The 25,943-nt window shown below is 42.7% G+C and overlaps 1 protein-coding gene across 23 annotated transcripts in view; it reads right to left on the reverse strand.

The window, feature by feature from the left end:
• The window catches only part of dlg1b (discs large MAGUK scaffold protein 1b), a 140,537-nt gene extending 115,133 nt beyond the window's left edge, over nucleotides 1–25,404 (reverse strand). For 6 of the 23 annotated variants that reach the window (XM_039672757.2, XM_039672764.2, XM_039672761.2 and 3 more), the window contains exons 1-3: nucleotides 24,703–25,403; nucleotides 24,375–24,506; nucleotides 2,729–2,892 (exon numbers count right to left, since the gene is read on the reverse strand). In XM_039672757.2, the coding sequence (XP_039528691.2) occupies nucleotides 2,729–2,892; nucleotides 24,375–24,506; nucleotides 24,703–24,769 (363 nt within the window). In that variant the 5' untranslated portion in view covers nucleotides 24,770–25,403. Of the gene's footprint in view, nucleotides 1–2,728; nucleotides 2,893–24,374; nucleotides 24,507–24,702 lie in introns of all 23 variants that reach the window. The other 17 variants (XM_039672772.2, XM_089130989.1, XM_089130986.1 and 14 more) reach the window with 6 other exon arrangements.
• Between the last annotated feature and the right edge of the window lie 539 nt (nucleotides 25,405–25,943).

Raw genomic sequence — 25,943 nt, forward strand, 5'->3', positions numbered from 1 at the left:
GTAATTAGTAACAGTTACTAGTTACTTCTTCCAAAAAGTAACTAACTTAGTTGCTCAGTTACAAATTTTAAAAGTAGTTACTTAAGAAAGTAACTCTTGCGTTATACTTTCAAGTAAAATCAAATTTTAAATGCTCAAATGTGACCCCACCTCTAGCCCTCTTTAACGGAACTTAAAATACATGTGCATGTTCAATTATTTAAGATAAATCGAAATATTATAATGAAATGGACACTTAATACAATACATTATTAACAGAAACATGAAACATTGTACACACATCTAAAAAAAAATGTTGCTGTGGTACAAAGTGAGACTAGCCTCCAATCAAATGCCATGTATGTAGATATTATGTTTATATAGTTGATCAATGCAAGTAACGCAATAGATGTTTTGGAACTTTTGATATTTATTGCCCCTCAACAGGCCAAAACTGGGCAAAATTAAATTAAGCCTGTTAAGTAATATACCATTTAGAGAAGGCTACTTTTGGATTATTTTGGGCTTGTCGCCATACCCGTCTCTCGTTGACTGACTGGCTTGTGTTGTTCCTTGTGTGTCCTGTCCTGTCCGACTATGCGTTATGATGGGTCGTTCACAATTCATGAGCGTTAGCAGTTAGTGATGATGAGTCGTTCGCGAATGAGCGTTAGAGATGATGGATCGACTCGTTCGCGAATGAGCTTTTGATGGGTCGTTCGAATTTGCGAATGTGCTGACTCTTTTAGGTGAACGTCGGGAGCTGGCTCGGATATCTGAAGAGCCGACTCTATTTTTACAAATTTAGCCTATTGAAATTAAATAATAATCTAACAAAAATTGAAATATTATAGTCAAAGTCATTTAAAGAGCTGTTTGTGAGTCAAAAGAGCCGTCTCTTTTCAGTGAGCTGAGTCAAAAGAGCCGAATGCCCATCACTACTATGCGTGCTTTCGAACACCCGCCCAACTCTACTTCTGATTGGCTTACAATGACATTTTACTCTATCTCAGCCAATCATCAGCATTTATGAGCTTGTCTCGTGCTCTTGCCCACTAACCAAGAAAGAACAGTAAAAAAAGTATTTGCCTCTCGCTCAGAGATCTAGTTGGTCTGATAAAAAAAACAGCTTCATCAGTTATAGTAACGCGCCGCATTTTTTGGCAGTAACGGTAACGGTGTTATTAAGAGGAGAAGAGTAATCAATTAGATTACTCGTTACTGGAAAAGTAATGCCGTTAGTAACAGCGTTATTTATAACGCCGTTATTCCCGTCACTGTAGATATGATTGACAGAGATTGTGTAAACTAAAGAAGAAGACTGAGAATGTGAGTGAGCGCTGTGTGATCACTGATCAGGCGTGTTCTCTTCTCAGTTGCTGGTGTTCTCAGCACCGGCCATCAAAACAAAAGTCTGCAGCACCCTCAAAATAAAGGTCCCGCAGAAAAACTTATCGGCCGATGCCGATATTCTAAAAATGCCAAACATCTGCCGATATATCGGTCGACCTCTAGTACTATGCATTGTGAACCTTTGATATATTTAACTGAAAGAGGAATAAAACTGACTGGAAGAGACAATTGTTGTGTTCTCTTTTCCTGTCCAATTTTTTCTCAAAAGTGTGGTTAGAAATGACCAGAGCTGAAATCATTTTTCCTGACACACAAGCAAACATTAAGCAGCAAAAGTCTGAAGGTATCTGCATATCTACTCCTAAACTCAAAAAATGTATGAATTTACACTGCTTGTTCAGTTTAGATCCTTAAAAAGGATACTGAAAAAAATCTGTGACAACTTATCTATGTTGTTGCACTTTTAAGAGGTCATTTAGTGATTGAACATTGCTTTCTTTCAGGATATTCTGCACAAGTACATTATTCTGTTCCTCCTCTCAGAGAAAGAGAACATTTGCTACTAAAGTATTCAAGCTCACAAACAGCAAGCACAGAGACTGCAGTTAGAGCCGTGGAGCGTAAAGATTGTCATATTTGTTTTCAGTAGCATCACGCGCAGCTACTGAGACCGAAAAACTCCCCCTGAATCCAGGAGGACAGTGTCTTTTACCACAGTGTGAGGAGTCATTCAGCGAATGATTTCCAGTAGAATCTTTAACACGGATTACAGTGAATTCCACCAAAAATGACTTCGGTGGTAACATGCAAAGCAGGATGTCAGATTCCCAGAATGACTGACTGATGATTACATAAGAGTGTGTAACAGCAAAAGCACACGTGTTTCATGTAGGGGAAACATTTCCTTTCCCGTTCAGGGGTGCGTTTTCCCAAAGCATCATCAGCCAACTATGGTCGCAAGCTCTGCTGAACGCTGTTTCCCATAGTTGCTTTTGAGAAACGCACCCCAGAACAATGACAAATGAAGTGTAAGAACAAAAAAAGCCCAAATGACAGCAACCACACAGCGTCCTTTCATTTAATATGTAAGACTACCATCTAATCCCAATTAACATGTCAATCATGTCATGTTTGGTTGGTGCTTAGTAATCTAAACGCTATCTAATTAAACGACCATGTTGTAGCATGGCTTGTTTAATGAAAAACAAGCTGTATGACATTTTCTTTAAAAACATCAATGTTTTTACACTGTGAGATGTTTGTGAGATGCTAGAAATGTGTTAGCTGAAATGCAAAGTCTTAAATGGCATTAAATTGACCCTAAAAATCAGACCAGACACTTCTGAGCTCTATTCGCTAATCTAATTCAGATAATTAGAAATTGGAGCACTCTTACCTCTATGCTGGTGCTAAGGCTGGGCAGGGTGTCTGAAGTCACCGTTGTGCTTTGAATGCTGGAGAAATCCCACAGGTTCATTGGGGGCATCACATCGGGCACTTTCACCGATTCCCCACATCTCTGATTATCCAATAAGGTCACTTCGTAAAATTCCTGGATATCTGTTAAAAGAGAAAACATTTGTAACAGGACATTTTTCTGTAATGTCATACCTGAGAGAGCTTACTAAAAAGGAAAAGCAAGACACAGGGCCCCACAAACTATTTACTGTAGACACTTATGCCATACATGTATCCACTGCATAGATCATTTCATATCAAAAAAGTAATTTCTGCTATTAATTCTAACCAACAGGGCGACTGCATGATTTCAGGTCCCCTATAATTCACAAAGGTCATAGTTCATAATGTGTTTTTCTAACCTTTGACAACTATAAAATGCCTTAATTTGTGTTCAAAATGTCATTCCTACATTTTAATTGTGACTTAAAGTTCATCCAAAAATGAAGATTGTTTTTAAGAAATCTAAGAGCTTTCTCTCTATTGGCCAGCATGACACTCGTGACCAACATTGGCCAATAGTGAGCCTACGTTCTGACGTAGCGCTGCTCTGAGGCCCAGTCAAGCCAAGTCAAGTCAAGCATATTTATATAACGCTTTTCACAATATAGATTGAATCAAAGCAGCTTCACAGTATCAATCAAGACATTATCAAGACACAATGTTCGTTTCTTAGTGGAAAAACATCCACGTTTGGTAGAGCTGATCAATGGTATTAACGATTGGTTAATTAATTTGAATATCCCCAACTGATTAAGCCAAAGGTAACAGTGGCAAGGAACCGAAAAGTCGGCGTGAAACGGAAGTTGATAGTCATTTTTTCCTTGTCGTGACGTAGATCCAAGTGAAACGGCTTCTGAAATTAGAAAAACATGTAGGGCAGGGTTTGATTTCGTCCTTCGGGAATTGATTGGATCATTGGAGGTTGGACGTTGCATACAAAATGGAGGCAGATTTGAATGCGATTCTCTGTTAGGCGGATCATCGATAGCCACACCCTCATCGGATATGGCCGCACCCTTTCGCCATTCCACGTGACCGAAATAGAAGAGAGGTTGTTTCGATGGGGTAGGGAAGGGTAATGTCTTTGATTAAAGATTATAAGGCTATATGAATTTTTAAAAAATAATGAAGTGAACAGATAAATCATTTATAATAAACACTACAGTATTACATATAAAAAGAAGATTTGTCAAATTTGATTTCATGCTGACTTTAATGATGTCCTAAAACTCCATCAGGTGACCCAAAGGAGAAAAAAAAACCTTGGGAGAACCGAGGCTCAGTCGAGCACCAGTTCTCCTCTGGCGTATATGAACTAGAGGCCGGATTTACAGTAACTGTAAGGTAAAAATGTATCTGAAAATCTCTAAACAGACATTAAACGAGAACCTGTGATAAACGCTGATGACGTTCACATGCGCATTAAGAATTGATTCTATAGTTATGTGCATTTGAATATATGTGTGCAGGTTTGTAAATCCCTACAAAACCATGCCTGAACAAACTACTTGTTTTGTCTACAAATTTGAAACAGAGTTTTTATTTTATTTTTCATCACTTCGGAGTAGGTACGCGAAACGAATTCACAACGCTTACAGTAGAAGAAGAACAGTTGTAATAAAGTCGTTATTTTTGTTTGTTTGTTTTGCGCACAAAAGTATTCTCGTCACTTGATAAACTTAAGGTTGAGCCACTGTAGTCACTTGGACTATTTTAATGATGTTTTTATTACATTTCTGGGCAGGCAGGTTTCAATTACAATAGAACAAGTGAGGAGGGAAACAGCTCTCAGATTTAATCAAAAATATCTTAATATCTTTGTGTTCTTAACGAAAGTCTTACAGGTTGGAACAACATGAGGGTGAGTAATTAATACTGACACAATTTTCATTTTTGAATGAACTATCCCTTTAAGTATACCTTTTTTACTTTTTTTAAAGGTCATTCAAGAACACACTAATTGTGCAGCTTTAAAACCTTGTTCATAACTGATCAGAGTCTCTGAAGTGATGTGGTGGCTAATGGCATGCATCTATAAATACACATCCTAGAGTGAACAACAATTTAAAGATTACAAACAAGAGTGTTGACTGAAGCTGGAGGGCATGGGAGATCTAAAGGTCATTCACAGCTGTTACAACATTTATCAGGTTACAATCATAATGATACAAGGGTCAGCACGCATGGCCTCAACAAAAACAACAGATGAACTTCTTATGAAAATGTCTTGCACTTATTTGAAAGCCACCACCCAGTCGTGAGTAAACAGGGCATATGTATGTATAAATGTGACAGATAAGATAAGAAGTTCATACACTGTGACATTCAAACCAACAGAAATTGTTCACACATGCAAAAGGCAAATATGCAGTTTAAAAATTAGGGAACTAGTCCCTTCCACAAGCAGAAAGGAAATGACTGTTCGAGAGAATGCCGTGCTGTGCAGTGGTTGGCAATGCTGGTCGACACACAGCTGAGAGAGAAAATAGCAGAGGGTTACAGGTCTTCTATGCATGGAAGATATTGGGTAACATGGCTGAAAATACATGCTGGATCACATGGAGCTTCACAGAAATGAGAATAAATATTTTTATAATGCACGCAGCTGGTGGGGGTGATTCCCTCATCTCTGGTTTCCCTGAAGAAATCTGAAGAGTCCAGTAACTTCACAGCCCCTTTAAAAAACTATTGGCTTGTAACTGAGCTCCAAATAACGTAGTAGAATGATCATTTGTCCTGCTATGACCATTAATAATTTAGCATTTCTTAATATCTAGATCTGAAAGGTGTCTTTGGTGCCTGTATTAAGGCTAGTCAAAAAGAAAAGCTTTGTTCCACCAGACATGAAAGTGTCTAATCCAGGATTTATTTTGTGAGATTAATCGCTGTTCTTTGACTTGTCAAAGGCCTTGTAAGCGTTAGAGAAGCTGGAAGCTGTCACAGTATCCTACCATTTAACATCTGACTGACCTCTCAGTCATGCAACTACTCTCAAAATAAAACAAAAGAAAGAAAAACAAATACTGAATCTATTTACGCAAACCGAAACGCTAAAGTTATTCAGGTGAAATGCAATGGCATTCATTTCACTTTCTAAAAAATATAACTTTTTGGGAGGGGAATTATGAAAAACCAATAAAGGGCATATTGCAGGTTAGAGGACCCAACGAGTCAATGCATAGAAAAATAAATGTAGGAACTAGATTTTCTTTAAAATATACTACAGAAGCTTCTGGAGCCGTTTTTGTGAGAAAATTTTACTTCCACGTCTGAAAAGGGGCGTGGTGGGCGTGACGTAACGGGGGGGGGAGCGGTCGATTCAAACAACAGGAAAACAAGGGATCGCAATGACATTTCGGACACTCAGGAAATACACATATTATAGGACCAAGCCATAAATTTATGAGCCTGCTATGCTGCCAAGAGAGCAGGGACAGGCCAGGATAATGTTAGACAGAACGGTCAGAGACAAATTGAGTTGTGATGTGAGGAGAACCAGAGGATAACAGGACATGTGTCTTTTGGTGAGAGACGTGCTTATAGTATACACGTTCGCTAAAGATATACACTGTGCTCCCAATATTGTACAGATTATTATGATCCTATAACAGGCCAGCAGACATTAGTATGTTTAGGGTAGATTTATATACTATTAAATGTATAAAAACTATACTTGAGTATTTTTCTATTATACTAAAAACATACTCGGGTACAATCTTAATACATATTTTTCACCTGGGTTATAACATAAAGAGAAAATTAAATAATTGAGTATTTAAACAACCAATTTTGTTTTTCAATTACAAGTTGCCTCTATTTAGGGCATGACTACTTATATCACACTACTTGATGCCATTGGTATAGTATTCGACGATCAATATTCTTGCTTCGGCATCCCATGTTGAACTCCATCATATCGCCGGAATGATAATCATTTGATCTGAAGTGAACGCTACATACGACCGCGTTTTCCGAAGAAATCCCATCTGTTCACCTGCTCAAACCGCACCAGGAACGAAAGATATAGACCATTGTGCAAGATGTAAACAACACTGGTCCAGAAGCACTTCCTGTTTCAGTTTTTTAAAACTACATAAAAGCTGGGATAAAATACAACCAACAGAACATGTAAAACTAAATCAAAAAGTTAAACAACATCTTTAAGATGTTTTCTTTACATGTGAAATAAAGAAAACAGTTACAAACTGAAACAGGAAGTGTTTCTGGACCAGTGTTGTTTACATCTTGCAAAATGGTCTATCTATAGGCAATAGCACCGTCCCTTTTCTTGTAATGGAAACTTGTGAAATCTGACAGGCAGGAGTTTTTGCAACCTCCACAAACACAATAATTTACCATGACGATGATAAATTAAAATACAAAAACTAACGAAAGCACACTTACTGACGACCGCTCTCACTGAATACCAGCCTACTCTGCACTGAGCCGAGGCTGAGGCACCCTAATGTGACGTAAAATGACGCGATGTTGAAAAAAAAGCGCCGTTTTTACGAGCAGTCCCAGAAACGCTCACTTTATCTACTAAATTAGTGTCCTTATGTTGTTTTAAAACATTTTAAATCCCGCATTAACTTTTCATATGGTATTTTCATACAAGGTTATCTATTATTTTAGATTTTTTTTTTTACCTGCAATATGCTCTTTAAAGTGATCACTTATCAGATGTTCTGGAAATTGAGACACCTAACATTAAGAAACTGACATTTTTGTATGCATGTCACTGTGCTATATTATTTATGTTTCCATCCACCTATTTTATGCACATTTTGGGATATTGCATAAAAAAGTAATAAATCGCTGCATGTAAACGCCAATAAGTGCATAAATTCAAAAAATTTTGCACTAGCACAGCATCTCAAATGTTGGTTTGATCATTTTGACATGCCTGAGCCAATGTCTGTCATCAGAATGATTTGGTATAATGTCCTCCCAGAAGTGTCTGGAAAGTGTCAGAAGTGTGCCTTTTCAAACCTCAGCTTAGGCATACAAACGAATCGGTTACCTAACGTAACCTCGGTTCTCTCTAGATGAGGGAACGAGTATTGCGTAAGCTAGCTTACGCTACGGGAAAGATTCATCTTTGCTGAGAAGTTGAAGCCAAAAAATTATTCCATAATTTTGTAATCATTGTCAACGCAGTCTCTTCTGAGGCAGACCATGAGCGGGCTAGCTAGCGGCTCATTGGTTCGCTCAGAGAGAATGCACGAACCTATGGGAGAGCGGCGCTGAGTCCGCGGCCAATGAGCGGACGGCGCTCGCTTACTGCGTCACAGCCCGCCAAAAGGGGCGTGGCTACAGTGTATAAAGGTCGCTCTCCCAGCTCGTTCGTTGATTCTGTAGCATGAAGCGAAACGCTAGTGGCGCAAGCACGGCCGGGAACGCAATACTCGTTCCCTCATCTAGAGAGAACCGAGGTTACGTTAGGTAACCGATTCGTTCTCTTACGAGAGGTTCTCTCGTATTGCGTAAGCTAGCTTACGCTACGGGAACACCTGGTCAACGCCGTGCGCACTAAGTAACCACTAAGCATCCCAGGGGAACACCGGGGGAATCTATAAGTGGATGAAGATAATACGGCGGCCAGCATAGCGGCCGTTACTATCTAGTGCAAAAACGCCCAAGGCGGCCGGCGAAGGCGGGCCGTGATGTGAAGGCTAATGCATAAGCACATAGGGGAACACAAGGGGTGAGCCGGTTGTGATGGAACTCCCGATAGTGCGGCTTCTATAGGAGGGCTGTGAGTACTAGACCGCCAGAATTTTAGCCTGTAAGGCTGGAACTTCCAAGTTGTAAAATCTGACAAAGGTGGAGGGGGAGGCCCATCCCGCAGCCACACAAATGTCGTGGATGGAAATCCCGCAGGACCATGCCCACGATGAGGCCATGCCTCTGGTGGAATGAGCCCTGATGCCCAGAGGGCAGGCAGGTCTTTAGCGGCATAAGCAGAGGCAATCGCGTCTACTATCCACCTGGATAGGGTCTGTTTCGAGGCGGCTAGTCCCTTGGTGCGGCCACCGAACGACACAAACAGCTGCTCCGAGCGTCTGAACGCGGCAACGCGTGTAGTGTACACTCTGATAGCCCGAACCGGGCAGAGGCGGTCAGCGTCACGTTCGCTATCGGATGCAGGCAGCGCCGATAGAGAGATCACTTGCGCCCTGAAAGGGGTACCAATCGCTTTTGGAACATAACCGTGTCTAGGCTTTAGAATGACTATGGAGTCACTCGGTCCAAACTCTAGGCACGCGGCGCTCGAAGACAGCGCGTGAATGTCCCCCACACGTTTTACTGAGGCGAGAGCCGTCAGAAGAACGGTTTTTAACGAGAGGTATTTTAGCTCCACGGACTCAAGTGGTTCAAACGGTGGGGCTTTCAGAGCTTCTAGAACTATAGAAAGATCCCAGACCGGCACCGTAGGGGGGGGGCGAGGGGGGTTCATCCTTCTGGCTCCCCTGAGGAAGCGGATGATTAGCTCGTCTTTGCCCAGAGACTGTGCGCGCCGGGGTTCAGCGAACGCCGCGACGGCTGCCACGTAAACCTTAAGAGTGGATGGGGACCTGCCCTTATCCAGCATCTCCTGAAGGAACACTAGCAAAGACGAAACCTCGCACGTCCGTGGGTCCAAATTCTTGTCGGTGCACCATTTGGAGAACACAGACCATTTTGCAGCATAGAGCTTTCTGGTAGAATCCGCTCTGGCGTGTTTGATCGTGTTCAAAACCCCTTCTGGCAATTCGACGCGTAGTCGTTGGTCACCCATGCATGAAGCGCCCAGCGCTGTGGATGGGGATGCCAGATCGAGCCGCGGGCTTGAGTGAGGAGATCTGCTCTGATTGGAATGGGCCACGGGGCTGTCTGTGACAGCCGCGTTAGCTCCGGGAACCAAATCTGATTCTCCCAGCGCGGGGCTATGAGGAGCACCGAGTGGCGTGAGTCCCTGATTCTCTGAATGACCTGCGGTAGCAGAGAAATCGGGGGAAAAGCATAGAGCGGGCGGCGGGACCAATCCTGGGCTAGCGCGTCCTCGCTCTTTGAAAAGAATATTGGGCAGTGAGAGTTCTCTTCTGACGCGAAAGATCTATCTCCGCTCTGCCGAATAGGCGCCACAGTGTTTGGACTGTTTGAGTGTGCAGGGACCATTCTCCGGGGGAGACCAGGTTCCTGGACAGCCTGTCTGGACCGTCGTTCAGATGGCCCGGCACGTGCGTCGCTCTGAGCGATAGCAGGTGACTCTGGGACCACAATAGGATGCGGCGTGTCAGATGAAAGAGATTCTTGGATCTGACGCCGCCCTGACGGTTGATGTATGATACCACGGCCATATTGTCGGAGCGAATCAGGACGTGGTGACCGTTTATGCGCGGGAGGAAGCACAGCAGCGCGTTCTCGACCGCGATCATTTCCAGACAGTTTATGTGTAAGGAACTCTCGTGGCTCGACCACTGGCCGGCGGCCGGTGAGCCCTCGCAAAACGCTCCCCAACCCGAGTTGGATGCGTCTGTCGAGATGACTTTCCGGCGAGAGAATGTTCCCATGGTAACGCCCCTCTGAAACCACTCGCTTGCTGCCCATGGCTGCAGTGCAGTGATACAAGTCTGAGTAATCCTGATCATCTGGCGGCCCGTCGTCCACTCGCGGTGGGATACGCGGCTCTTTAACCAGAATTGAAGGGGGCGCATGTGCAGAAGACCCAGCTGTAGCACAGCGGAGGCTGAAGCCATATGACCCAGCATCCTCTGAAGCGATTTCAGGGATGTAAGGGTACCCATCTGAAACGAGGCGGCTAGGCGCTGAACACGGCGCGCGCGCTGTGTGGATAAGCGAGCCGTCATCGTGATAGAGTTCAAATCTATTCCGAGGAACGAAATAGTTTGACTGGGCTGGAGAGAGCTCTTTGTCCAGTTGACAGAGAGTCCCAGCGCTTCCAGATGGTTGAGGAGAACTGTGCGGTGCGACAGAAGCTCCGTCTGGGAATCTGCTAGAATCAGCCAGTCGTCCAGATAATTCAGTATGCGCAGCCCCTGACTTCGCAGGGGAGCGAGCGCTGTATCCATGCACTTCGTGAACGTACGGGGTGCTAAGGATAGGCCGAACGGGAGAACGGCATACTGGTAAACTTGGCCCTCGAAGGCGAAACGTAGGAATGGCCTGTGATGAGGGCTTATCTGGATCTGAAAATATGCGTCTTTCAGGTCTAGAGAGATGAACCAGTCCCCCTGGCGGACGTGCGCGAGGAGTTTCCTGACTGTGAGCATTTTGAACGGTCTCTAATGAGCGCTTTGTTCAAAGCCCTGAGATCTAAGATCGGCCTGAGGCCGCCGTCTTTCTAGGGAACCAGAAAATAACGGCCGTAAAAACCCCGACTCGGTCATAGATGGTGGGACTCTCTCTATAGCGCCCTTCTGCAGTAGCTTGGCTATTTCTAAGCGAAGCGTGTTCATAGCGGGCAGCTGACAGTGGATTCGAGCCGCGAGCGTGGCGGGCGGCGACGAAACTGTAATCGATAACCATTCTTTATTATGCTAAAAACCCACGGGGAGATGCCGGGGATGGCTTCCCACGCTTCGTAAGCGGTTGAATGGATATTTCGCCCTGATTGCTGCACATCGCGGGCTGGACACTGTGTGTGGGCACGCTTATAATGTGGGTGGCAACGGGACTTACACTCAGAGAGGAGTTTTATGGGCCGTGTGACAGAGCGGGCAGAGGGGGGACACGCGCACGGGCTCGTGGGCGTGCTTATGTTCTCTGCTACTGGAGCGGAAGTGCTCGCTCCGTGAGAATGGGCTCTGTGAGACCCTGGGCATAAGGTGCTTGTGTGTGTACGTGAGCACATGCTTGTGGGCACATTTATTACACTTGAGGCTTTTATGCTCTTTTTGTGAACTCTCTGGGTAGCCGTGAAAACGGCATTTAGACGCTCGCAAGCGGGCAGGGAAACCGGCTTGTTTGTGGCGGTAAACACTACTGCAGTCAGCGGTGAAACGGGGACTAACAGTGGGCGAAGCTTTTACGGCGATCCGGCCGCAGCGGGAGAAAGCCGTCCTTTTCTCAGCTGTGCTAGGCAGACTTCAGTTGATCGGGCCTCAGCGCGATCTTGGGTCGAGGCCCCCTGGAGGAGGCTGTCTGCGGCGGCTGTCTGAGCGAGAGCGAGGGCGGCCGCCCTGTCTATGCTGGGGCTGCTGAGCTTGCTGAGGCAGGCGCTGCTGAGCTTGCTGAGGCGGGCGCTGTTGTGGGGTTCTGGCAGGAGGCTCGTGAGAGCGGCCTGTCGAAGAACTAGAGCGGCGGGGCAAGAACAGATTCATGGCCTGAGTCGCTTTCTGTACCTCGGAGAAGCGGTCAACGATGCCCGTGACGGCAGATCCGAAGAGCCCGGTAGGAGATATAGGCGCGTTGAGGAACAGGGCGCGTTCTGAATCTCCCATATCGGTGAGCGTGAGCCACAAGTGTCTCTCAGTGACAACGAGGGCGGCCATGCATTTTCCCAAGGCTTGTGCGGCGGCTTTAGTGGCGCGAAGGGAAAGATCCGTCGCGCTTCTCAGATCCGAAAGGATGGGCGGGTTCCTACCGCTGTTCGCCATCTCGCACGAGATGTCGCTCTGGAGCACCTGGATGGAATGCAGCGCTGAGGCGGCCTGTTCGGCGGCGTCAAAGGCGCGGGCAGCATGGCAGTATAACTCATCTCGGCGGCTCCGTCCACTGAGCGAAGCGGACCCCTCGGAGCGGATAAGAGCCGAAAGAGGGGCATTCCAGGATTTAGTGAGCTCGAAGTGAAGCTCAGGCAGGAATGGTGCAGCCCGGCTGCAGGCGGGGGCCGGGCGCCGGTTCGGTGGTTGCTCTGGGGGAGGAGACCACTCGAGACCCAGGCGGTAGATGGCCTGCGAAAGGAGGCGCGAAAGTCCCTCCTCGATGCCGGCGCGGGTCCCCGCAGACTCTCTCGTCGATGAGCCGATCGACGACCAATCCTCGCTGTCAGAAGGGTGCAGCGAACAAGAGTCCTTCTCATCCGCGGTGTCGTCGGAGGCGACAGAGCGGCCATACGGCGGCAACTGTAAGTCCGGCAGGGGCGGAGAGGGAGAGCGGTCGGTGGGCGGCGGCGGCGGCCCACATGGATCCGCAGGGGGCTCCGGCGGCCTCTGGGAGCGGCGTTTCTTCTTCCGCGGCGAAGTGAGAGGCGGCGCGGGAGCGGTTCTGACTGCCTGTAGTCGAGCCCGCAGGGAAGACGGAGGCAGGTCCTCGCAGTGGTCGCATCCTCCGTTGGCGAGGGCGAGCTCTGCGTGTTCCACTCCGAAACAGAGAACGCAGAAGCGGTCTCCTTCCTCGAGTGAAGAGCGGCATGAGCCGCAGGAAATACGAGGCATCTTGAAAAAGACGCTCGGCTCTTTTAGGAATATGGAATAGTAAAAAGGATACGCGTCGGATGGCGCTAGCTTGCTGGGCGGCTGAAGGTGGCAGACGGCCGGCTTCCTCAGACTCCGGAGCTCGCTAGACGGTGCCTTCTCAACGACGGCGGCTTCTTCCCAGGACAGCGGATGCGTGTAGCTCGCTGAAATGAACAGAATCAACGAACGAGCTGGGAGAGCGACCTTTATACACTGTAGCCACGCCCCTTTTGGCGGGCTGTGACGCAGTAAGCGAGCGCCGTCCGCTCATTGGCCGCGGACTCAGCGCCGCTCTCCCATAGGTTCGTGCATTCTCTCTAAGCGAACCAATGAGCCGCTAGCTAGCCCGCTCATGGTCTGCCTCAGAAGAGACTGCGTTGACAATGATTACAAAATTATGGAATAATTTTTTGGCTTCAACTTCTCAGCAAAGATGAATCTTTCCCGTAGCGTAAGCTAGCTTACGCAATACGAGAGAACCTCTCGTAAGAGAACTCGAGATTACGTGATGACAGCGTTTATTGCACTTTGTGTGCGCTCTGAGACGCAAGTCATTATGATGTAGGAAAAAAAAATAGCCACAGTGGCTTCCCCGATTGCAACAACTTCCATACACAACTGCCAGTTTTTGCCAGTTTGATGATTCTCTTGAACAAATGGAATGGAAACAAATGCTTTATTCACAAAGTTAAATTTGCTACTTTGGATGAAAACTTAGCTACTGACTGACATTATTCCAAAGCATGTCTTGTTTAACACATGTAGTGACATCTGAAAGCAGGTTATGTGACAACTCTTTAAAGGGATATTGCACCTAAAAATTCTGTCATTAATTACTCGCCCTCATGTCGTTCCAAACACACAAGATTTTCCATTCATCTCTTGAACACAAATGAAGATCTTTTTTATTAAATCTGAGAGATTTCTGTCTCTCTGTTGACAGCCACACAACTACAACTTTGACTCTTCCAAAAGTTTATTTCTAAGGCTGTAATCTCCCAGTCGACTAGTCGATTTATTGGTCAATATGTTCTGGCTCGACCAAAATTATGATTGGTCGATTTTTTGCCATGTTAATTTCATCAGGGGGAAAGGACTAATTGCTAATGAGGGTGTTTTCAGAGTACCCCTGTTTCACAGGTAGCAGTCTGTCTTTAGAACACTGCCCTTGTTTTCCCTTTTTTTGGATTGGCCCAACCCAATGCCTAAGCCTAATGCGCAATTGCACTGTCCCCACTGTTTGTATTTGTTTTGAGCCAATGCTTTATTTTTAGGTTATGCACTCGTATTTCGTTGCTGCTCTCGTCTTCATCTGGTTTGTTTAATAAATATGATTTTTTTTTAATTATTATTATAGTGAACGTGCCTTTTGTGTTTAAGAGTAAAAGTTTTAAAGGAGTAGATCACTTTTAAAAAAAACTTTTGCTGATAATTTACTCACCCCCATGTCATCCAATATATGCATGTCATTCTTTCTTCAGTCGAAAATAAATGAAGGTTTTTGATGAAAACATTCCAGGATTTTTCTCCATATAATGCACTTCAATGGAAACCAAATGGTTCAAGGTCCAAAAGACTTCAGTTTCAGTGCAAACTGCAAACTGTTCAAAGGGCTTTAAAATATTTAAGACGATGAAAAAGGGTCTTATGAAATGAAACGATCGCTCATTTAAAAAAAAAAAAGTTTTATAAGCCCAAATGGTCACCTGTTAGGGTTAGGTTTAGGGTGTGATGTAGGTTCGTGACTCTCCTATTCGAACTCGTTCATCAAAATGAACAAATCTTTTCCCGAGTCAACTGAATGAACCAAATGACAAAAAGTTTTGTTCATTTTAAAGAAGGAGTTCAAACAGGAGTCACGAACGTGCGTCACAGAACAGAGCAAGGCGAACATTTGAGCTTATAAAACTTAAATTTTGTAATTTTTTTTTTTTAATGAGCGATCATTTCCTTTGATAAGAACCTTAGTCATCGTCTGAAATCGTTTAAGGCCCTTTGAACAGTTTGCAGTTTGCACTGAAACTGTCTTTTGGAACCGTTTGGTTCCCATTGAACCGTTTGGTTACCATTATATGGAGAAAAATCCTGGAATGTTTTCATCAAAAACCTTAATTTCCTTTCAAATGAAGAAAGAATGACATAGATATCTTGGATGACATGGGGGTGAGTAAATTATCAGCAAAGGTTTTTTTTAAAAGTGAACAACTAATAGTCTATTCGTGTCTCAGCCGCGAAGCTGAGCTCCTATGTTCAGCCTCACTCTGTGCGAGGACATGCACAGAGTGGCTGAAATGTCAGTCAGTTATTATAACATATGAAAAAAAATAGTCTAAATATGTTGCATATTCCTCAACAGTTCTTGTGCTGATCTCACTAGTTGACATAGTACTATTTTCTGAAATCATAGGCTAGCTATAATATCAGGCAGTGGCACATGATGAAACGCTGTCAGAGCTGACAGATCCGTGTGTCATTTCAGTGCAAAATAATTAAGTCAAAAATGTTATATACTTCAAATCGTCTACTAGTTTTTTATGCTTATTTATAATTAATTTGGGCGGACAAGGCTACAAGTACTGCGCAGCTAATTAGGTTGCAAGAGGTTTATTCTCGAGCGTCAAGTAGGTTCGGTTGAGCCAAGTGCAGCTTCAGATTGGCAACCGACCAGTCCAAAAGTTAGTGGGGGTGAGACTAGAACAAACTATGCTATCTTACTGAAAACAATCTGGGACACATAAATCAAAGGACCTAACGATTTTTCAAGTGCTGAATCATCATGCATCAAACAAATTAAAAATGCATTACATAAGAGTGTGCATTTACACAGCACTCCAGCTGAGTCAGCTGCAATATCTGAGCAAAATATTTCACAAATGTATATGTAAATCTCATTGAAGCACATCGGGAAGCAGATGGTTAAAAACCCTCAATTTCCAAGCAAATCAATCATGTACAGTTATGATGAACAAGTATATTTGAAGTATATATATATATATTTTTTTTTAATAGTAGTAAAATAGTGTTTGAGTTGTGTTAGCTCCATCCATGGCAGCTCTCTTACATGTGGATTGTGGGTCTCCCAAATTTAAGTATGCCAATATTAGACTAGCCTAAACAAGCAGATGCGTTTACACTTTGCCAAGGTTTGCCTTGAATTTGCCTCAAATAATCTCCTAATAGTAATTACAGAAGGGAAGCTATGGACCAACAGCCAAAAGTGATTTTTAGATTAAACTACTTTTCCTTGAGGTAAATTTGTATTTCTCATACACACTTTGCGAATTTAACCCTGAAATCGAATCGTGTTTTCTCCAAACAACCTCTGTAAAAACTATAGAGCAAACTATCAACTGACTCCTGGGGAAAATCTGTGAGAAATCTAGATATGAGTGTCTGAGATTGCGGTGTATGATTTTTTTGCTAATTTATTTTTATCTTCACGAAGATTACAATAACATTTGTCATTGCGCTTTTGACCTTTTTGCCAACGTTCTGAGTAAAATAACAGTTACTGGCTTGCGTACTGCAGGAATCCCAATGCAAACTGCTCAAAAAAAGGCCACTGGAGCAGCAGTGTGAGATATGATCGTCATCTTAATTAATTTCTCCCCTCAATAAAGTACATTTACATTTAATCATTTAGCAGACGCTTTTATCTAAAGCGACTTACAAATGAGGAGAGTGACCAGTGCCCAGTTAGTCCAGCACAGTACATGTAAATACTTGATACAGAATAGTAGGGTGTAAGTGTTAGTTTTAGCTCGGGTTGAGTTAAGTACATAACGTAATAATTAATTATAATCGCATATATAAATTGTTCATTTGAATGAGTTTTGTGACGCAAATATCCAGAGCACATTACCTTCTGTAATCCCCACAGACCACAACCAGACACAGAAATCCCAATCCCATCCCAATCAGTGCGTCGCAGACGTCTTATGTTAATAATTAATAATAACCCAAACATCGCCTGGAAAACCAATGATGTTTAAATTGTGCTAAAAAGCATCTCTCTAACATCAGGCCTTTGACTCCAAAGCAATCTGTTTGTTCCAGCAGATTTAAACAGTATGGTCAACAACATGGCTGAACTTAGGCTTTTGGTCAGCCAGGATAAAACATGCATGTGATGGGGAAAAAAAAGTAATAACCAGTGAGGTTATGAGTTAGATCTTTAATCTTGTCTCTGTGGCAAATCAGTGTGGCATCTGATGAAGTTTTGATTGAAGAAGCAAATTACTAATGAGCACGAGTTTCTGAGTCAGGAACGCCATTTTAATCATTGTTTGAGAATCAGTAAGAGGTTAATACTGCCCTTATAATACCAATGTCATTACGAGGCCTTCTGTTTATTCATGTCAGTTCAGTGACCCCATCTATGCTCTGAGAGAACGTAATGTGCACGATAAAAATGGAGCTCTAACACTTTTAATCGCTGCCTATTTTAGTAGTAGTACCAGTTGTTATAATACAAATGGTCTTGTTTTACATGATCTTTATAATATCAGAAGAAAGACTGGAGAAAAAAAACAGCTAATGTAAAATGTAAATGGCAGTGGATTCATAATAGGATGCAAAAAGCAAAAGATCTGTAACTGGCCTTAAGTTTGTTATAATCCATTAGTGTGGATGATTGTTATATCAAAACAGAGGTGTAACTCTCAGCCGATTCCCAGGTTTCTCGGAGTCTCATGTTCACTTTTCTCCCTCCGGAATGAGATCTGTGGTAAGGCAGCCCTTAAACAGAGTGCTGTATTGACGTCCGATTAACAGACCTCTGCAGCCACAGGATAGAGTTTCCTCAGTTCACAGAGCCTGCCGGGTCCCTTTACCTCTGACACATGTCTTCATTTTCTGATGGCTCAATTACAGACTATGCTATGTTAATGCTTTCTGTCTGTAGCCAATTAATAAAATAGTTGTGATTCTCTTTGAAGATTGCAATAATTTACTAGACCACAATAAACCACATAATGCCTTGGCTTGTTCACACAACATGATTTTAAAATATCAGGGCTGAACCGTGCGGTTCACACACTACATGACTTGCTCTCTGTGAAATCAGGAGTGTTCAAGTTGTTGAGCTGTTCACACCACACAACAGGTAAGGAGGTAACTCACTACACGAGCTGACAACAACTCTGTCACCCAACGATTCCATCTTGTCTACAAACCACGTTGTCACTAAAAATCACTAGGGTTGGGTATCGAGAATCGAGTATCGATTGGAACCGAGACTAAATTTTCGTTTTTCCCGGAATCGTTCAAAAGTTAAAATTTCGATTCCTAGTTTCGATATTCACAGTCCGCCGAGCGGAAGAAGAAACCGCTGAACAACACCAACGAGCGTCTACCGGAAGTGTTAGCATAACCACGCGAGTCGAACATGAGTACCTTACGTCGGCGATCCAAAGTGTGGCTTCACTTTTCTAAAAATAACGAAATCTCGGCAAAATGCAAAATTTTTGACAAAAGGAGTATTTTTACAGAAGGAGTATTTCCTTCAGAAAGGTCGTTGGTTAGCAAGGTTAGCTAAACTTTTTTGACCCTGCCTCTTAAAAGAATCGGAATCGAGAATCGTTAGGAACCGGAATCGAAACAAGGAATCGGAATCAGAATCGTTCAAATTCAAACGATACCCAACCCTAAAAATCACGTTCATTTTAATCACAATATTACTGTTTTTCATTGAAGCACATCAGGAAGCAGACTACATGACTTCATCACACTACATGACTTGCTCTCTGTGAAATCAGGAGTGTTCAAGTTGTTGAGCTGTTCACACCACACAAAACAATGCGATTGATCCACAACAGGAGGTAACAAACCAGATAAGACGAACCGGAAATGACGCAAAACAGCACGTGCGTCAATACCCAGCGAAGAACACAACACGCGAATATGGACGTCATACAGAAACTAGTGCTTCAAACTGTTTGCGCGATGATTTGCTCTGAGAAAAAAAATGCAAAAAAAGAAAAAAAAATAAGATTTACCCGGTGACCTCAACCCATGCCTTCCTCTGATTGGCTGGAGCTCATGACATCACTGAGGCTGAGTCGCGCGACAGCTCTTGATATCTAGCATGCTAGATATTTTTCTGGGCTCGGCGACGCGTCTGCGAGCGTCTTTGATGCGTTGTTGTCTCTTTCATACCAACAGATTGGGAAGCGTTCATCATCCGCTAATCCCCCGCAATTTGCACACGATAACACCCTGACCTGTCGGCGAGCTCAACGATTTGCAAATCGGGCTTAAAATCCTGTGTGAATTTGCCATCGGGAAACCATTTTAAAATACACTACCAGTTAAAGGGGGGGGGGCAGTAATATTGTTAAATATTATGACAATTTAAAATAAATACTTTAGTTTAGTTTTATACTTTATTTTAAAGTGTAATTTATTCCTGTGATCAAAGCTGATTTTTCAGCATCATTTTTTTATTTTTCAACATTTTTCAGCATCAACAGTCTTCTGTGTCACATGATCCTTCAGAAATCATTCTAATATGATGATTTGATGCTCAAAAAGACAGTTGTGTACCATTTTTTTCAGGATTCTTTGAAGAATAAAAAAGTTCAAAAGAACAGCATTTACTTTAAATAGAATCTTTTGTAACACTATAAATGTCTTTACTGTAACTTTTGATCAATTCAATTCATCATTGATGAATAAAAGTATTGATTTCATTATATTTCTTTCCCCCAAAATAAAATAAAAATTTGTACCGACCACAAACTTTTGAAAGGTAGTGTTTAATGTTACAAAAGTTTTCTATTTCAGATAAATTATGTTCTTTTGAACTATCTATTCATCAAAGAATCCTGAAATAAAAATGTAAATAACTGTTTTCAACATGATAATAACGAAAAATGTTTCTTGAGCAGCATCAAATCATATTATAATAATTTCTGAAGGATCATGTGACACTGAAGACTGAAGTATGCTGTAAATTCAGCTTTGATCACAGTAATAAATTACAGTTTACTATATATTCACATAGAAAACAGACATTTTAAATTGTAATAGTATTTACTATTTCTATTTTTTTCTTTTACTATTACTATTATACTATTTTTTTTTTGGGGGGGGGTGGATTTGTAATCAAATAAATGCAGCCTTCGCGAGCAGAAGAGACTTCTTTTTAAAACATTAAAAAATCTTACCGATCCAAAACTATTGACTAGCAGTGTATACTATTGCTTTTTTGGCTAGCTTGACGCTTGCCCAAGTGATATGATGATGTGATTTAAGAGATGCTTCCTACCTACTTGAGGAAGTGATTTTGATCCATTACATATTCTGTTTCAGGCAGGACGTCTGAATAAAGATTAGGACAAGATATCAGCCTGCCTGTGTGATATCAGATTCAGCACTCCAGCTCTTTATGAAGCACTAAGAGCTTTTTTAAAAAAAAGGTTCTTCTGTGTGTGAATAGAAAACCTGTCCATTATCTACTTTGGGTAATGTGATTAGATCTTACCCCTACTCCGAGTCTCATTTTCAAAACAATTAACTAGGAACTCGTGAGGAGGGTGTGTTCTGTCAAGGGTAAACCTGGTCTGTCTTGTGACCCACATTTTGCATGTGGAAGGAGACCTGCCCTGCTCTGGTTAACTCTTCTTCTCTGGCATCCTGAGAGGGATCTTAAGGCTCTAATCATTGAGGGACATGCACCGAGTCTGCATGCGCTGCTCTCTCAGAGAAACTGCCGTAAATCATCAGCCTACGGATTAGGACTAGGGTAATCATGTCAACAGACGGATTACATTTTGTTTGTCCTGTAGAATACATATCTGAGGAAAAGTCAAATTGGAATCCGTCACTCCAATGCATTTTTCATTAGCGGCCGGCACTCTTAAGAAGAACACGTGTGCATGCAGGACATATACGAGTAGAGGGATTTCTGTGCGTGTTTGTGTGAACGTGAACGAGGCTACGCATGAGGATGATTACACATGTATGATGTATGAACTTATCCAGCAATGTTGAGCACAACGATTCATCATGGCAGCTTAGAGTAAGACGGTTTTCTGAGATACAGAACATAGTGCTCCAGCCTGGACAACACAAGCAGATTTTTACATCTTGCGTGCCTTGTGGTGTGCAAATAAAATGTTTGCAAAGTTCCCCCTGTCTCTAACTGAGTTGGGTTTTCATACATGAGTGAAAATACATTCACAAAGTGGAAGCTGACCAGACATGATACTAAAAAGAATGAGCATATTAGCAGACAAACCTAAACAAGTAACCAAGCCAGCCTAAAGCAGCACTCTTTCCGTTGAACAACTAGAGCAATAAAACATTCAAGCTTTTTGTTTTTTTGTTTTTTTCAAAAGAATTGGAAACAAGAGATTAAGTTAATACAGGAAGCCTCCACACCTTAAGGGTCAAACACAGGAAGACACTGGCGCAAGGCCAGTCAAAACCCCGGAGAAACTCAAACTGGCTGTTCAGCATTCCTCGTGGTTGCTTTCTTTGCCTAGTTTGCAACGGCTTGCCAAAGACAGTGGTTGAACTAGGGTATTTGAGGTGACGGAGGGAGTACGCAAACAAAAAGCTATGGCAAAATGCCGCCTCTAATGTAAAAACAGGAAAACGGTAGTGCCGTAAAAGCTAAAACACATAACATCCAATCAAATTAAATCATATTTGGGGTCAAAACTGCCTGCATCCACACAAGCAGCATTGCATGTGGGTTGGCTGTTAGGTTGCGTGCAGAGTCTGCTGCCTTAGCAAATCGCATTACATTGGTCCGGTTCTCGACAATGTACCTTTGTAAAAGTGGGCTTTTAGCACTTACTAGCATGACAAACAAATATAGACACAGACTGTGCATTGAGATCCATTTAAGACTCAAATTCTCTTCGACACAAAAACAGACCCTGTGTGAGTTCTAGTTTAGTGTTGATAACATATTTTACGAGTAAGAATGCTGTTTTTTCAGATTATCCACATGATTGTGATATTTATTTTATCCAACAGTTGAACATTAAACAGTATTGTTTGCTCTATTTCTCTGTTGTGCTCTAAAATCCACAGCAGAACTGGTGTGCCTCTCTGAAAAGCACACAGCAGTGTTTTGTCAGTGAACAAATCTGCGGCTTTGAACGAATCGGGAGAGTCAATGATTCAATGACCCAATGACCCATTCATAAATACAGCCAGCCGCTTGCTTCGTTACTGACTGACAGACTGACTCAACTGACTGACTGACGGACTGAATGAATGAATGAATGAATGAATCTTTAATGGCACTTTTCCATTACCAGTACCAGCTCAGCTCAGCTCGACTCGGCTCGCTTTTCGCACCGTTCTCAATTGCAGACAGTACCGCCACAAATAGTACCCCGTCGTCATAGCGACAACTTTCATTCCTCGCTGCCCTATCAAGCTCTCGCTGGATCCTCTAATCGGCAACCAAACAAAGGAGAGTCTGCACCTCCTCTTCCGAGTTGCCATAATAATAATAGTAGTAAGTTTAGAAACTATCTCTGGCAAAACTAATTAAAAATGGCACGGGTATTCCTGGATACTCCGTCTGGCGCCTACAATGATGACGCAGTGAATGGTCACGATTCTCTCTGACCAATCAGCAGTCGGCATTGTTTTCACATCACATTTTAGCTCGCTCAGAACCTCGCCGGAGGTGATACTAAAAAAGTAGCCGAAAGCAGGTACATGTACAACTTTTAGACAGTGGAAAACCAAACAAAGGCGAGCCGAGCGGAACCGAGTCGAGTGACATAAGACTGACACCTACTGTCAGTTTTAGTTTGATATTTAAAAGTATCACTTTGTTTCTCTAATGAACTTTTTTTTGTTTCTTAAAACATTCTCATTATTTATACCATTGAAATTGAATGCATGCCACTGAGCAGGATTAAACTAAATACATCTAGGTGCAACTGCAGTGCAAAGGTAGCCTCTGTTAAAACTGATTTCATTAGAATTATTGGTTTACTTTAATTCATTGCTTTATTATATTAATTATTAAATGAATGGAATTTTAAGAATGTTATATAAAACATGACATACATTTAATAGGTTTAGAAAATCTTTGTTTTAATAAAGGTAAAAAAAATGAAAAGCAAAATATTGTCCCTTCCCAGAAAAGGTGTGACAAGTGGAAGAGAGAACGTAGGAAGGATCTTAAATGCCTCCAGGGGTATGCCAGTCTAAAAAGTTTGGGGACCACTTGGTTTACATTTATATTTATTTTTTTAGCTGACGCTTTTATACAACGCGACTTACAATTGCTATATATGTCAGAGGTTGCACGCCTCTGGAGCAACTAGGGGTTAAGCGTCTTGCTCAGGGACACATTGGTGTCTCACAGTGGATTCGAACCCGGGTCTCTCACACCAAAGGCATGTGTCTTATCCACTGCGCCATCACCACTCCCTAATTATAATGATTGACACATGTTTTATTATAGTTGGCAGGGGGCAACAGATGAAAATTAGCCTCTTGGGTTACCTCTGGCTTATGTACAGTGTCTGACTGTTGATTGATGTGCACTGTCTCTATCAAAAACAGATAAATGAGAAAACTAAGAGCCACAAGAGACACTGTCTTGTGGCTCCTCAAAACAGACTGCAAGATAAATGAATGCATATTAGATCTTTTTATACAAGAACATCCAAAGACACTTTAAACAATAGGTTACACTGCAAAGTATTTACCATTCACAGCACAGTGTTAGGTACCCTTATATCATAGTCGCCTACATGTCAGAAGTTCTCACTCCTCTGAAAAGGGGCAATAGTCATTAAATGACAGTATAGCTCGAGTAACACACGGCCCTGATGGTCTTTTTACTACTCAACACATCTGTGCAATGACAAGCTCTCACAAACTTTTGGAGGGAAAATGACGCAAGCAACCTCCATCCATACACTGAATATGAACCCTTCATAAATGAAAAACAGACACTGAAAATATCCTACAGGGCTCCAAACAGACTTTAGTCACTTGTCTTGTGTCCCCTTTTTGACAGACAGAATCTAGACAGAATCTAGACAGAATCTAGATAGATAGATAGATAGATAGATAGATAGATAGATAGATAGATAGATAGATAGATAGATAGATAGATAGATAGATAGATGACACATGACGGCATGACACAGAAGTTTCATTATGACTAGGGAAGTACTGAATGACACATTGTAGTACCTATAAGCGCCTGGAAGAGGTTACTCTGGAAGATGTCGATGACTCTCTGGATGGAGTTTCTCAGTTGTCTGTCTTCAGTGTTACTGAGTTTTGACCGGTATTCCTCCAGGAGTAACAGAGCCCTCTGTGCATCTATACAGAGCAGACAGAACGTTTGATTAATTACATAATTACACGAGAGAGTAAGCTATTGCCGTCTTACGGACTGAATAGAGCCTAAATAAGTCGTAAATGACTTTGCTATAAGTTTTAAAATCTATGTTTTGATGACTGGACAAAACAAAAACGTATTATATTATTATTTTACAGTCTGAAAGAAGTGACTTACCAGCTCCAGTGCCAGATTGTGTAAAAGTATATCCGAAGTGTATCTCACCTTTTTTTCTGACTGGCATGTTTCGGTTGGGCTCGTGCACGATAACCAATCCAGCAGAGCTCGCGACAGAAATGAACAAAACACGCACTGATAAAACCAACGCTCCTCACCCAACACGAGTGCGTCCAGAGTGTCAGAGGGGGGTAACGTTAAGTAAGACGCAGTTGGCATGAAACTCTAGTGTTTATCCGGTAAAAAAACATGAGGACGGTTCGGGCTGATATGAAAACGAGCCGCTTGGTTGTAGAGTCGAGCGCGAGCTGCACTTCTTTAACCCGACAGTCGAGCTTTAACGTTACTCCACTGACAGCCCTGCGTTTCCATTCAAAACACACACAGACGCTGCGATTCAGGCTCCGCCGCCAATCTGCTCCGCGGCTGCGGGGAAAAACTGAACATATGTCGCCGCCAGTTGCAGGAGGGCTTCCAAAAAAAAAAAAAAAAAACTCCCCAAACTGCAAATATACACCTCCCTCCCAGCCGTGAGCTTGCAAGGGCTCAGTGTCAACACAAGCGGTACAAATCCTCACGTCCGCAGTTTTCCCTCATTCTTCTTCGCCTTCGGAGGAATGAGGATTGTTTTCCTAAACGTCAAACTTCTTTCGTTATCTCCTCCTCCTTTTTTTTCTTCCTATGTGTCAGAAATTCCAAACTTTCCTCCAAAATGGCGTCCCAGGGTTGGAACAATGTCACGTGATGCTAGACCCTACCCTTGACCGCCCAATCATGGGACTGATACCTTTCAGCTCAGGGTTGGGAAGGTGAGACTACACACTTTCTTAAAGGAGACTCACTACTGACTCAAGCAGGCTAGTGGTGTAAACAAGGGACCATATGAGGATATAGGCTCTTACAAGTAAATATTGTGATTGAACATTGCTATGCCTAGATTGTGTTTCCAATCCAAATGAAACATGCATGGTTATAACACCGGCTTTGACTTAATAACCCAATGCTGAGAAGTTGTAGTAGTTGTTTACGTGGTAGCTCAACTGAAGAGGCATTATGTAAAGCCACGCAGAACCTGATCTTGAGATGTGGCTTCTGCTGCACACACTTCTCTGTGTTAATCCACTGGTGTAATGAGTAGAACTATTTTAGTGTGGGTATTGCAAAACAGATATAGACAGTATCAGTCAAAAGTTTGGAAACATTTCTATTTTTTATGTGTTTTTTAAGTCTCTTATGCTCAT

Source organism: Pimephales promelas, chromosome 5 (assembly GCF_988280905.1).
Source record: "Pimephales promelas chromosome 5, fPimPro1.hap1.1, whole genome shotgun sequence".
NCBI lineage: Eukaryota > Metazoa > Chordata > Actinopteri > Cypriniformes > Leuciscidae > Pimephales > Pimephales promelas.